We start from the raw sequence: 14,720 nt of genomic DNA, 5'->3' as shown, positions 1-14,720 counted from the left end.
GTTGAAGGAAGCGGGGAAATGTATAACACCGTTTAGAAAGACTGCCATCCAAAGTGGAAAAAATAGAGAGAGTTGTGATGCTTGAAGAACGAGTTTTCGTTTTCTGGGAAAATCACCTATGCAGAACTCCTCATTTCCCAAAGCTGTCTGATAAATCACAGTCAGAGCTGGAAGGGACTGTATCTCCATTTTACAAAGGAGAAAACTGAGACTCAGAGACGCTAAGCCACTTCCATGAGGTCACACAGTAAAAATGGCAGTGGTGGGATTTGAACCCATGTCTTTTTGATTCCAGATGTGGTGACATGGAGCTGCACTGCCCAATTCAGGGAAGAGGACAGAGGGCTTCCAGCTGTTGGCTCCTTCAAGGTCAGCCTCAGCTGCAGAGAGCTGCCTTAACTGAGGTCACATCCTTTCCAGGGAAGCCCACAGCAGTGACCAAGTGAAGCACGGGTCTCAAGCCTGGCCATCTCGGCCCTGTGTGGTCCACTCTGCCGGCCACTATGTGCTGAGGATCTGCCTGCCAGGTTGGCTGCTAATTCATCAGGCCGAGTCTCAGTTCCAGCCCTTCCTCTGCCTTCCCTGCACAGGTGTGATCCCTAATACACATCTTCTACTCCACCTCTGTCTCAGCAACTGCTTCCGGAGAGCCTAATGTAGACCCACCAACACCGGGAGCGGTCTGAGAAAGCAGGCGACAAGATGGGGCTCAGGTGCCAGATCGCGTCCCCCTAGGCTGGCCATCAGTGGTGGAGGGTGGCACACAGATGGCCCCTGGCACAGGGTGGTGTCCGACTGTTCACAGCTTCATGGGGTGAAGGGGGAAGGTGACCGGGAAGGGAACGCACCAGTCCCCATGAGCATAATGGGGAGATTGGATGGCTACTGCCACATGGCTCTGATGCTCTACAGAAAGATAATAGACTGCGGAGGACAAGTGACCAGCACCTGCTCCAGGACTGAAAGCCAAAGGGCCTCTTTGGTTGCAGACAGGGAAGTTCTCATCTCTTGTGGCGGGAGGGCAGACCCAGCCTGGGACTCGGTGATGGAACTTCAGAGGCGGTTCAGCTCCCAACCAAGGCAGCGTGTTAGGCGACGGTCAGGGCCCTGGATGGGACCCTGACACATGGGACGAGGTCGTCTGAGTGGCGCCCCCAAAGGTGTTTCCACATTTTGGGTTACCATGAATCATGCTGCTATGACCACCACGTTTGAATACCTGTTTTCAATTCTCTCGGATATACACCTAGGAACGAAACTGCTAGGTCATATGGTTATTCTGTGTTTAACCTTTTCAGAAAGCACCAAACCGTTTTCCAGGATGGCGTCACCATTTTACACTCCCATCAGCAATGTATGAGTTTGGTGATATTTTTGTTTTCCTTCGGGAGCCAGCCTCCCCTGGGGCCCGTGTGGTTCAGATGACATTGACTCCCGCCGCCCTCTGCCCCAGTGATGACATCCCAGCAGGGTCTGGCCCGCCAGCACACGCCAAGGTGATTGCTTAGGAACGGGCACGTGCCTGAGCCAGGCCACCGAGACTCAACTCTGAACCTGGAACAACCCCTGGACTTTCCTCACTCGGACCAATAAATCCACCACCCCTTTTTATTTCTTAATCCAGTTCGAGTTGGGTGTCCTGTCCCTTGTGACCAACTGACCACTCTGTCATTAAGATTTGCTGGTTTAAAATCTCTGTCTGCGCGATTCCTCTCCTTTGTGTGTTTTACGTTTATTGTGTCAACGTGATGGTACAGCTACCAGAGGACGCTGGAGTGGGGCTCGCTCCCAGGAGGCAAGACCGGATCAGAGAATGGTCAGCGAGGCGATCTTGCAGACAAACGGGAACTTCCGGCCGCAGGAGTTATCGTTCCATGACCGCGGAGCTGCGGTGGGAAAAAGCAGAGAGTCTGGGTGAAGGCCCACTCCCCACAGTAGAAGTAGCCCCGCCACCCCGCTGGAGTGAAAGCTCTCTCCAGCAGGCCTCGTGTCTACACTGGCAACCCTTTCTTGCTGATGCTTGAGGAGGCTGCTGTCCAGCCTTCCTCTCTCCTAAGGCTGGTCTGGACTTGCCACCGTGGAGGGGCAGGACAAACCTCACCCAGCGGCTTGGCCCAGCTCTGGCTACCGGGCTCCGGGATGGCTCCCAGGACAGCAAGTTGCTGTTCCATACCTCCCTCCCCTAATCAGGAAAAGAAAAAGGAGCAAAGAGGGAACAGCAGTTGAGTGACCGGATCTAGAGTTCCATAGATCTAGGTTTGAAACCCAGCTCCACTACTTGCTTGCTGTGTAACCTCGACCAAATCACTTAACTTCTCTGAGCCTCAGTTTCCTCATCTGCAAAATGGCAATATTAATAGGTTTTACTTTTCCAAATTGGTGTGAGCAATGTCGATGTCGTTAACGATGATAGTGGTGATGGCTAACACCACGCACAAACCACTGCAGCCACATTACCCTCTTTTCCCTTCACAGCATCCTTATGAGTTAAGGTCCCTTAGCCCCATTTTGCAGATGAAGAATCTGAGGCACCAAGAGGTTAAGGCATTTACTCCCGGCTATGCAATTAATAAGGGGTGGCGCTGGGTTTCAGAAAAGGGCATCCAGCTCCAGGGTCCATGTTCTCATCACCGTGTCTATCAACTGTACCTCCTTTAATCCTCAGATCAGCCCTGTGGGTGGAAGCTATTATTAACTCCATTTTACGGGAGAGGAAACGGAATCTCAGAGAGAAGAAGTAATTTCCTGCAAGGCCACAGAGCTAGAAAGCAACAGGGCCGGGCACGGAGCCCAGGTCTTCTCACTGCTGACACCAGGGGGCTTCCTCAAGCTTATCTTGGTTCTAGTACTCAGGAGCTGAGCCACCTTTAGTGCGCTGGTGGGCTGACACAGAAGGACCATCCTTTGACTGCTCTCTATACAAATCTTTTTTTCCCCCACGCTTCCATCTCTAACATCTTTTCATCCAAATCATAGTCTGCATGTCAACAACGCACCGTTCACTACTGTTTAAAACGCATCCACCATGGAGAACGGCCCCGCCCCTAATGCCCCCAGTGACCTCTGGTCGCTTTCCAAGGTGCTGAATAATCCCCCCCCGTCTCCCGCATCCGTGGGGCCTCCCCAGCCGCCCTGCAAGAGCCCTGGGCTCAGGGGCACCCACCGCTGGTGGGCCGGTACCATATCTGCACGCAGTCCTCCTCTTCTGGCTCTGCGTAGACGCCGTCATCCGGCTGGCTCCCATCCCAGTAGCTGTAGTCATGGGACGAGCCGTCGGTCCATTCAAACTGCCCTTCCTGGAGCGGGGGGTCCATCCCGAGGCAAGGAAGCAAACCGAGGAGAGAAAGAGTGGGCACCTGAGCCAGCTCCGGCCCCGGGATCACATTCTAACACCTCCGTGTCCCACAGGGCGGAAGTCCTCACTTTTAATCTGACATCCTGCTGTTAGTACTCCCTTCACGAGCTGTATCAGTGGAAGGCTTGTTAGTGCCCTGACAGGTGCCTCACTCATATTATCCTCACCTTCCTGCACAGCCGGCATCATCACGGCTCTTTTACAGATGAGAAAACAGACTCAGAGCTGTCTACCCAAACTCACATAGCGAATAAGGCATTAGTGCCGGGATTTGAACCCAGGTCTCTCCAACTCCAGTACCCAAGACCCTGACTACTCCACTTTCTGTTTTTAAATTTACCAGTGGATGGGAGGAACCCTCCATCTCTCTTCTCTTTGTCCAAATCGTATGTATTTTTCTCGCCCAATGTGGAACTACTCTAATTGCAGGAAGAGTCCTGTTGGGAATTTGATTGGTTTTGCAATAAACGTGCAAATTAACTGGGGGAAAGAACCACATCTCTGCCACGTCCTGGAACAAAAATCATTTCTCCGTTTATTCAAGGTTCTAGAAAAGTCTTCCCAAAGCACCGATGATGATGGAGGCCACGTCATAAGTTGGAAATGGCATGTTACTTCTGAGAGAGAGTTTGAGATTCCAGTTCCACCCACTTCCTGGCTCTGCAATCTGGGCAAGTGACTTAACCTCTCTGAGCCTCAGTTTCCATATCTATAAAATGGAGCTCACGTGTCCCTCAGAGGGTTATTGTGAGGATTGAACAAATTAAAGCACAAAGAGGGACTGAGCTCGTAGAAGGTGCCTGGTCCGGAAGAGAAAAAAACAAGCCCTTTTCTTGTACTGTATTGTTTATTCTTACTATTCTTAGGTCTTGTAATACGAGTTCCTTAACTTCTAATTAAGTGTATTCATAACCCAACTTTTACGTTGCTGTTATAAATGGACATTTTTGGGTTTTTTTTCATTGCGACTTCTGTATGGGTTCTTCCCAGATGAAGTCTACTGATTTAAAAAATACATCTGTGCTGCGTCTGGCCACTACTGTTATTTCCGCTACATTGACGGCAGCTTCCATCACCCTTCACGAGCGCTTACAGCGCGCTGGACACGAGACGAAGCCCTTTAGATGCATTAGCCCATTTACTTTTTACCGTGAGGCACTATTATTATCATCACCCCCATTTTACAGCTGAGGAAACTGATGCTCAGAGAGGAAAAAAAAATCCCCCGAAGTCGCCTACCAGCCAGTAAGTGGCAGACCAGGCACAGGAACTGGAACTGGAACCCTCTTCCCTGTAGTGCTCTGAGTAGAGCGAGAGGCACACATGCAAAATAGAGACTCAGCGTTCAGCTTACCCCGGGAAAGTCTGGGGACCAAATGTGCAGGTGGGGCTGCTGTGACAATGCCAGCATGAGACCTGGCCCAACCCACCCTCTTCAGCCTTATTCTCCACCATTTTCCACCCACCCTGCCACACTCTGCATCCCAGACACATTGGTTTTTAGTGTCCTTGAATGTGCCATGGTGTTTCCCACCTCAGGACCTTTGCTCGTGCTGTTCCCTCTACCTGGAATGGTCTTCCTCTGGCTGACTCCTATTTATCCATTAGACACCAGCTTAAATGTCTCTCACCCAGGGAGTCGAGGCAGCCATGGGAGTGCGCTGCTCCGAGCTCCTTCAGGAGGACCAGCTGAAGGGACCATAGTTGGCTGACAGCCTCAGATCCTGGCGTCTTTGGTTCCCCACCTCATTTGTAGCGAGAACATGCTCCTGCCCCATTGGATCCACCACCATGTTCCCGGTGAGACATTTCTTCCTCCATCCAGGCTATGGCCAGCCGGTGACTTAGCATGTCAGGGGTCCTAGTGGTGGTCCATTCCTGACCAGTGGGCATCCTTTCCTGAATGACCCCATTCGGCTAATGAGCATCCTTTGCCTGGTGGCTCCCCACTGGCCTCGCCTAGACTTTCTCAGAACCGTGCTGTGATCGGAGGCTCTCCCCACCCCGTCCTCCGCCCCCCGCTCCTTTCACAGGTCTCAGACCCACACCGTTGTCTGAAGGCCTGCCCTGCCTCCTTACGCCCCCTCCTCTTTTTTCCTTCACAGATGTTTCCCCTCAAAACCCCCTTGCACATCTAATCACGTTTTTGTGCCTGCTTTTTGGGGAACCCAAACCCCAGCAGAGGCCTTCCCTGACCACACTCTACGCTCCCATCATATCCTCTTTCACAACATGGACCTTATTCTAACTGGAACATCCTGATGTCTGATTTCTCTCTGCGTGCTGAGCACACAGCAGTGACCTGGCACACAGGTCCCCACGTGAAAGGTTGGCTAAATCAAAATGGGATCTTGGTTGGAGCTTCCGAGAGGCCTAACAGCCATTCTTCCTCACCTGCCTGTGATCGTGGAGCCCTATCCAGATGTCGGCTGGGATGCCAGGCACACAGCTGTTCACGAGGTCGTACACAAAGACATTCTCCTCCCAGCTACGAAGGCAAGAAACAGTAGCACGTTACTCGTTGCCTCTTTTCATAGGATAGAGTTGAAAACTGCAAACAATCTTCATTAGCCCTCCTGGACAAAAGTAAACAGAAGACGTGATCCAATCCTGCTTTTCCCTTCTTTCTCTTTTTTATTTAGGTCACCCAGATGTGGTGGTCCTCCCACGGCCACCCCTGGATTCGATTGACACCAGCTCAGAGCAGGTCTCAGCACTGCTGCTCACCCTAAAAATTTAAATCCACCTCAAAAACACTAGCCGACAAGGCGGATGCTGTTGAAGATATCACGGAGAGACAAAGAAAGGAGTTTACACCGCATCGCGCACATCCAATAACAATGAAAATCTCCACGCAACATTTCTGTTCTCTCTCAAACCCTCCTTACATATCTTCTTCTCTCCTAGTCTCTTCTCACATCCTATTTCCAAAATCTTTTGTTTTTTTTCTGGAAAATTCAGCTCTAAGCCTGAACTTGCATCGCCCACTCAGCCAAACCAAAGCCCCTGTAGTTGAGTCCACTTTCCTTAGAAGGTCTTAGTCTGTTCAGGCTGCCGTCACACACCACAGCCTGGGTGGCTCATAAGGAACCGAAATCTATTCCTCACAGTTATGGAGGCTGGAAGTCCAAGATCAACGTGCCAGCAGGGTCAGGTGAGGGCCCACTTTCAGCTCATAGACTTCTCGTTGCATCCTCACAAGGCGGAAGCAGGCTGGGGAGCTCTGTGGGGCCTCTTTCATAAGCACACTCATCCCATTTATGGGGGCCCCATTCAAACCACGGCAGGAGACATCGGCGTCTTCTGGGGGGATTCTCACCTCCTTTTTCAAAGAGCTTATAAAATAATTCATCCAACAAAAAAAATCAGCGGAGGACCCTGGAGGCAGTCTGTTGCCCAACACAACAAAGAAATAGAGATGGATGGATGGACGGAGAGACAGACAGAGATTTTCACCAGGCCATTAAAATGTTTCCTGAGCTCTGATTTCATGCTAGGTACCGTGCTGAGCGTGAAGTCATGTCATCCTCACATCAGACAGGCACCGGGGCAGACGCAACTGGTTGCCTACCCTACAGCCCTTTGCCTGTTGCGTATGTTAGAATTTAGGGAAGCCAGATTTCAGTTTCCCAGCCTCCTTTGGAGCTAACACTGGTCAGAAGACCCAGTTCAGCCAGTTAGACAGAAGGGGAAGTTTGCAGGGGGCATGGTGGAAATGTTCCCCTCCCTAATAACAGGACAGAGCTGTGAGGGCAAGACCCAGTGTCTTCCACTGTCTTTCCTCCTCGGGTTGTAGTTGCGTGAGGATGTGAAACTGGGAGCTGCTGCTTGGGAGACCCCAGAGGAAGACAATGGCTCACCCGGTGCCCTGGTATCAGCGAGCCTGGAAAATGTCATTTGCAGAGGCTGGAAGGGTGGGCGAAGGATGCGAGAGCAAAAGGACAAATGACAGGCACGCTTCACTCATGCAGTTCACAAACCCAGAGGGATAACCCCACTGGAAAGAGATTCCCATTTGTGGCTTCCACTTGGCACTAAGAAACGAACTTTAGTGTGTTGAAGATGTCGTTATAAAGTAATAACAATCAGCCTGAGACCTAATACTGAACCAATAATTCACTCCAAAACAGGACTATGCTGAGGTACCATGTATGTTGCAACAAAGAGTATCTGCTCCCATTGGCTTCTTCTAAATGGCCACTTTCTAAAGGCCGCCACGCCATCTAAAATGCCCACCCTTAGATACCTTTTGGCTTGAGGCATTGGGAGCAAATCAAAGCACACATATTTACTCTCCTTAATTTTGTGTTTGTGGAAGACATGACTAATCCATTCCAGAAGCACTCAGAATTCCGGCACTCAGAATCCTTCTCAACACAGTGCTCCAGGCACTCACATGCAGAGTTGCTAAACTACGATGGACTGAACGTTTGTGCCCTCCAAAATTCATATGTTGAAATCCTAACCCCCAACGTGAGGGTATTAGGAGGCGGGGCCTCTGGGAGGTGATTTGTTTGTGAAGGTACAGCCCTCATGAATGAGATCAGCGCCATGATAAAAGAAATAGCAGAGAGCTGGCTCACCTTGTCCGCCATGGGAGGCTGCAGCATGAAGATGGCCATCTGCAAAGAAGGGAGTGGCCCTCCCCAAGAACTGAACCACACCGGAGCCCTAATCTTGGACTTCCAGCCTCCAGGACTGTGAGAAATAAGTTTCTGTCGTTGATCAGCCACCCAGTCTATGGTATTTTTGTTACAGCAGCCTGAACAGACTAAGACAGATGTTATTGGAGGAAACGGAAAGGAAAGGGGGCAGACGAGGCAAGGCTTGCTTGCCCTCAGAAAGATAACCTGACATGGGAACACTAAGTACGAACTGACCTCCTTGAGATGACTAGAATTATACTTAACAAAAATAGTCACAGCTGCGACTGTTGGGCACTGAATTAGCCAAGCGCTGTGTGAGAACTTGGATGCATTAGCGCTTCGAAAGCCCCACAGCGTTAAGAGGTCAGTGTGATTACTGCTGTTCCCTAGTTGAGGACTCTTTGGCTCGGAGAGTTTCTGTGACTTGGTCAAGATGGTGCAGGTAGGAAGCGGTGCAGCTGGGACCACTCTAGGACTGCCTGACTCTAATGCCCTTCACTGATGCACATAAGGTCTCTGGTGGGGTCCTTCATTCAGAACATCTTCCGCTCCCATTCCCTGAGCTTCCTGATCCTTCAAGAGCCTGATCCAAGACCAGTTCTTCTAGGAAGGCTTTCATGAGCACCCTCTCTCCAGTCCTTGACCACCCGCAACACAAAGTTTCTGTCCTCCAAGGGCTGGGCTGGTTGGTTCTGTTCTCTGTTCCTTGACGTCTGGTCTCCCCAAAATGGGCTGCCAGGACCACACAGATGGACATCATGTTTCATTTCTCTTTGACATCTTCTCCCAAATCCTCACCAGGCTCTACTCAATGGTCATGTTCCGAGTGTGTGTTCCATCTAACATGAGCATGGTATGATTTCTGGGGACAAAGTGTGTTTCAGTCCAACAGGTCTTTGAGCTTGGACCTACTCTGCTGAGTAAGCACTGCCACCCCAAAATGCCCCTCTCGTGCACAACTGGGGGTCTCCTACACCACCTGCTGAACGTGCATTTGGGGCAGTCATGTGGGAGAGTGGCCGCCCAGTCATTCTAGCACTGTCGCCATCTTGGTTCAACGGCATCTGCTTGGGAAACTTTCAATATTTTATTGCATGTTCCCCACATCTAGTCAAAATAACCGGAAAATAGAAAGGCCCACGGCACTACTGCAAGTAATAAGGAGCACAGATCAAATGAACTTAATTCAATTCAGCTGTCTCTCGAAACAAAGATGGGAATTATTCAGCAAGCTGAAAGTATGACAATCTTAAACTTCAATCAGATGCTCCACGGCCATGAGCTGACTGAGTGCTTAATTATGAAGGGAAAGAACAAAATTAAAAATCATGAAGAAATATAAAATTGGATCGTGTCTCAAAGACAAGATATAATTAGGGGTTTTGTAATACTGTCTAGCTTTATAGGAACCGAACCTCATTTACCACAGGGGAATGTGTTGTTCAAATTCAACTTTTCAACATCTTTTCAGGAAAGTATTATATCCAAAGTGGAGAGCTACCTATCTAAGAGAGGGAAGCGGGAGGTTATTGTGAGCGAGGTAAAGAGGGATGTCAGGAGTTGAGAAGAGAGGAAGAAGGCAAATCGAGGCAAAAAAGGACAAGAATAGGGTCAAGGGTTGCCGGAAACCCCCTGAATTTCCCTCAAATCCTTTCTGATGGCCAGTTAACCAAGGTTTAGCTTACAGGCACCGGGAGGCAGGCTGAACTAGCTAACGGAAAATCCTCATTTGGAATCACTTCTAAATTTACTCTTTGTTACACATATCGCATTTCCCTCTCTAGGCTGGGAATGGTTGGGAACTTCTTTTATCCATCTTTGTAAGTGCTATCCTGCGCTGTGCTGTGCTCTGTATCACAGTGCATTTGACCCCCGAAGACCAGCTTTCCCCGTCGTGTCAGCCGCCCTCCAAGTAACGGGAGGCACTGATGGAGGGTGGGAGGGAGAGAGCAGCCAGGGGGTTTCTGTGCTTCTCTGCCTTGGGAGTCGCTGGCAGGGGCTGTCTTGCCTCAGTGGCTCCAGCCCCCATAGGACTGGCCTGCCCTCCAGAGAGGGGTAGAATCGGCTTCCTGCTTGCGAATCTATAGATGGCCTCACTACCGCCTCTTAAAGTTCTTAGCTTCCATCACTTGTGTATGCATTAAAGCCTCTCTGTTTTAAATATTTGTAGCGGTTCCTGTTTTCCCGGTTGGACCCTGACTGCCTCACTCTATTCTTCAGCACCACCGAGAACACAGTGGGTGCTCAATGTGTCTCTTGGATGAATAGATGGGAAGATTCATGACTCCTTTGGCAACGAAGATAGAGGATCTCTTCTCTGTTCTTAACAAAATTCAGTGACTCCAAAGCATAGGAACCAACTGTCTTTCTAACTTCAAGCCTCTGAGGTTCCTGAAGAACAGAGGCAAGATTGGGAATTTGTAGTTTGGGTGCCAATGGAACACAGCACCCCTGGCTTCAAGGAACCCACAAATCAGCAAGGACGTCAGGCGTGAAAACAGGTCATTAAACTGTGATGAAGGACGTGCTCTAAGAGAGGCGGGTGAGGAGAGCAATGAGGGTGCCGGGAAGTCAGGGGTGACTTCGGTGAAGAGATGTTGTCAGAGCTGAGTCTTGAAGGCTGAGGAGGTGTCTACCTGGAAGAGAAGATAGGGATGGGAATTCCCAGCAGAGGGAACAGAATGTGTAAAGGTATCGAGGAGGAAAAGAGCTGAACCAGACTGGAGAACTTTGAGGTGGTCAGCGTGGCGGGGGCTTAGGAGACACGGGGGAATGGTGAAGGCAGCCTTGATGGACGGGCTATGGCCTTTGACTGCTCAGGTTCAAATCCCAGCTCCATCACTTTATAGCTGTGCAACTTTGAGCCAGTTACTTACCTTCTCGGAGCCTCAGGTTCCCTGTTTGTAAAATGAAGATTCCTGCCTAATACGGTTTGAGGGAGTTTAATATGATGATGTACACAAACGCTTAGCAAATAAATGTCCGTTATTATTCCTTATATTATATTCTTTTATGTGTACTATGAGAGCAGATAAAGATGGATCTTCCAGTGTGCTATTTGCTACCCCCACTAAATGCTTTCCCTTCTGCTGTAAAGGGCAACTTCAATGAGAAAGTGCGCTGGATAAAAGCTAGCACCAATTACCAAAGAGAAACGCCAGTGGGAGATGCCGTTCTCCACTCCGCCTTCCAAGGGGGTGCTTGGTTGGGCTGTGGACGGACGAGCAGTCCACTCACCTGTGGATGGACGCCAGCTTGGCGGACTTCCTGCCGATGGAGAACTCAGAACAGTGGAAGTCAGCCTCGGCCCAGGTCTTATTGAGAGGGAAAAATCTATAGCAGTGGCCTTGGAACTCCATCCAGAAGAGTGGGCACAGGGAAGCCCGGGGCAGCTCTGGCACGGCTGGGGACAGAGAGAAAACGGACTGAAAGGAAGGCTGGCAGTGCGAACACTGTCTCTGTAGCTTATGACACCTTTTCCAGAACGAAAATAAAAATGTCCCATTATGATTGACGCACTTCTATGCCTGAGGTCCCAAAAAACACAGGCTCACCTAAAATTTACAAAATAATAAAAGTAATACACGCTCATTCTAGAACACTTGGAAAATGTTAATCCTTTGGTGCCTTGTTTTGGTCATGCTTGAATACAGTGATTTGTTAAAAACGCAATGGTTATTATATTGTACACTACACACCTGTCAGTATTCTGAGTCCTAGAAATTAGAATATAAGCATTTCCCCCCACGTCGTTATAAATTTTTGTGAACATTGTTTTAAACAGCTCTTGAATACTCCACTGAGCAGCACCCCCCCGCAGAGTTTATTTAATCATCCCCCATTTATGGATAATTAGATTGTTTCCCTTTTTAAAAAACAATTACACACAATTATGCACCATGAACAGCCTTGTGCATAAAGCTTTTCAGCATTTCTGATGATTTTCTGAGGAGAGGTTTATAAGATTTTGACACAATTTGCTCAGGTGCCTCCTGAAAGTGATGCACACTCACACGGTGATGTCCGAGAGGGCCTAGCTCACAGCGCCCCCGCCAGCGCTGAGCGTTACCACTTTAACGGCAATCTGCAAATTTTATAAGCAAAAAACAGCCTCTTGTTGCAATTTGCTGGTCTGGGCTCTCTGGCAAGGGAGGTCATTTTTCCATGTGTTTATTGACAAACTACAGCCAAGACGATTAATATCTTGAGCCCATCAAACTACTGGGGTCCAGGATTTGTTAATTCTGAAAAGGCACAAAGGAAAAAGCCCGTGTTTGAGCCAATAAACTTCTCCCAGCCTCAGCCCCTCTGAAGGCCTCTTGCGGGTGCTTTTTCTGGAAACCACAACCCAAGATGACTGGTGGAGGAGGAAGGCGTGCTGAACACCCACCTTCAGCTGGGTTGGGTGGCTCACCCATGAAGGAGGCAGTGGGCAGTGGTGAAATTTATTTAGACAGCGATCAGAAAGGCTGGGTCCCAGCTGACAGCTCTGCACCTGACATGCTGTGTGACGATAGCACATTGCTTCCCTTCTCGGCTGTCAAACTGGCTGAGCTGGGGGGTCCCTTTTGCAGCCACCCAAGGGTGTGGCCTCTTTGCCCTTCAAGCCACTGTAATAGCTGGCTGAGCTCTTGGATAAGAACATAGTGGACAACAGTTACTGAGCACTGATGATGCGCCAAGCACACACAGGTTAAGTGACTTGCCCAAGGTCATCCTGCTAGTAAGTGGCAGAGCAGGAATTTGAACTTAGGCCTCCAGACACCAAAGTCTTTGATCTCAAAGTCCTCTTGGTGCCTCATCATGGGAGATCAACAGGGCTGAGAATGGTTAATAGTCCTTAGCACCTACTTCATGAGGTTGCTGGCCGACTGATTGGGCCAAATAAATTCACAGAGCACGTGGCATATATGGATTGCTTTGTAATCGTACGATTATTAACGATTAGCTCAGGGTTTTATAAATGGGGTTGACGGGCTTCAGGGGTCCAGCGAAACCCCTGAAATTAAATGCAGAATTGAAAGTGTGTGTGTGTGCACGCACGTGTGTGCATGCACCTCTGTGCATTTTTCTGGGGAAAGAAAGGGAGAGTTCCTTTAATCAAGAGACTTATGCTAAGCAGGCAGTTCCAGGCCACACTTCCCATCACTGATCAGAGCCATTGGGCATTCCCATTTCATCAGGACCAGGCCTTCCCCATGCCAGGCAGCTGAGCAGGTCAGTCCTGGCTCGTCCCACCCCTCGTGGGCAGTCCCGGCCAGCTGTCTTTCAACGTGCGCTGCTATCCGAAGTGATGCAGAATTTGCTCTCTTAACCCCTCTCTACATGGCAAAGGGAGAGAGCTCTGCTTGCAGAGTTAGGAGGGCTCAGGACCCCTGGCCTGTCCCTGACCCCCTCCGGAGCTCGGTGTCTACCCTTCTCAGTTGAGATCATTGGTCTAGGAGGACAATACCTCCACGCGGAGAGGGCTGACGGACCCCTTGTAACTCAGAGTGTGGCTGAGCTCTTTGTGGGGACTTTTCAGCACTGCCTCCTACACAGACAGAGTCACCTGAACCTCTTCCTGGGGTCTACTTTTGGAGCACTTCCCCCTTTGCATGGACGAGAAGCGGCGAATCATTTCCATCTCCTTTCCACCCATCATTTGTAACCAGGGACGCTCATCGCTGAGAACTTGGCCATGCTTGTCCCGGAGTTGGCCAGAATAATGGGCCAGGAGGATGGTATTTTCTGGTGCTAAACCACTTTCCCCACTCCCACCCATCCTAAAATTACGTGGCATCCTAAATATTCATATTAGAGATGAAAGTAGGGGGGCCCAACCATCCCGGTTTGTCCGGGATTGTCCCAGTTTTAAAATGGAAAGTGCTACATCCCAGACCTCCTCCACTTGGTCACCCTGGAGCAGTGGTTCTCAATCAAGGGCGATTCTGACCCCCAGGGGATAGTGGACAATGCCTGAAGACATTTTTGGTGGTCACAAATGGGGATGGTAGTGCTATTGGGATCCAATGGGTAGAGGCCAGCGATGCTGGTAACCATCCTACAATGAACGGGACAGCCCCCCACAACCAAGAGCTTTCCAACCCCAAATGTCAACAGAGAGCCTGCCTGAGACGGAAGGCAGAACTCCACAAATGTGAAATAACCCCAGAGGTCAGCAACACGAAACATCGCAGCCAATATCCACATTTCTCAGCTTATCCGTATTTTCTTTAACAAAAATTAAGCCACAGGCTACACAACTGATTAGAAGTAAAGTTTGGGTTATTTCTCTAATTTGAGACTTAAAATGTATTACTCTCATAAACCCAACGCTGAAAGCACTGGCAATGTTGCTAGAACATTGTGTTTAAATTTAATGGTGCAGACCTCACCAAAAAATGCTGCAGAAAGGACGTCTTGCCTTTTCCTCCCCGAGTTCAGGATGAAGCAGACAAACTCTTTGCTCTCTCTCTTCCCCCTGGTGTACCTTTCCCGTAAGCAGAGCTCTTCACGGGTCTCTGCTCCATGAGAGGGTCGCTGTCTCAACTCCTCGCTTCAGATGGCTCTGCCATCATCTCCCTCCCGTGTGGATGCGACACCCAAGCCTCTGCAGGAGGGAGGCTGATCCCCCCCCAGGGCCCCCCAGAGACGTGCGCCCTGCTTTGATTCTCATCCTGGTTTCTGGCTCCTGGGCACCCCCCTCATTTTCTGGAAGCACAGCTTAATTTTTCAAG

The 14,720-nt window shown here is 49.8% G+C and overlaps 1 protein-coding gene across 11 annotated transcripts in view; it reads right to left on the bottom strand.

Moving 5' to 3' along the window:
- Positions 1-1,713: 1,713 nt before the first annotated feature.
- Positions 1,714-14,720, bottom strand: part of SYT17 (synaptotagmin 17) — a 108,313-nt gene continuing 95,306 nt past the window's right edge. For 8 of the 11 annotated variants that reach the window (XM_070230929.1, XM_070230938.1, XM_070230941.1 and 5 more), the window contains 4 exons: positions 11,239-11,404; positions 5,750-5,843; positions 3,164-3,296; positions 1,714-1,886 (listed from right to left, as the gene is read on the bottom strand). In XM_070230929.1, the coding sequence (XP_070087030.1) occupies positions 1,807-1,886; positions 3,164-3,296; positions 5,750-5,843; positions 11,239-11,404 (473 nt within the window). In that variant the 3' untranslated portion in view covers positions 1,714-1,806. Of the gene's footprint in view, positions 1,887-3,163; positions 3,297-5,749; positions 5,844-9,073; positions 10,638-11,238; positions 11,405-14,720 lie in introns of those variants that run through there. The other 3 variants (XM_070230935.1, XM_070230943.1, XM_070230930.1) reach the window with 2 other exon arrangements.

This window comes from Equus caballus, chromosome 13 (assembly GCF_041296265.1).
Source record: "Equus caballus isolate H_3958 breed thoroughbred chromosome 13, TB-T2T, whole genome shotgun sequence".
Taxonomy (NCBI): domain Eukaryota; kingdom Metazoa; phylum Chordata; class Mammalia; order Perissodactyla; family Equidae; genus Equus; species Equus caballus.
The sequence above is the reverse complement of the archived record's forward strand: the minus strand, read 5'-3'. Positions and strand labels throughout refer to the sequence as shown.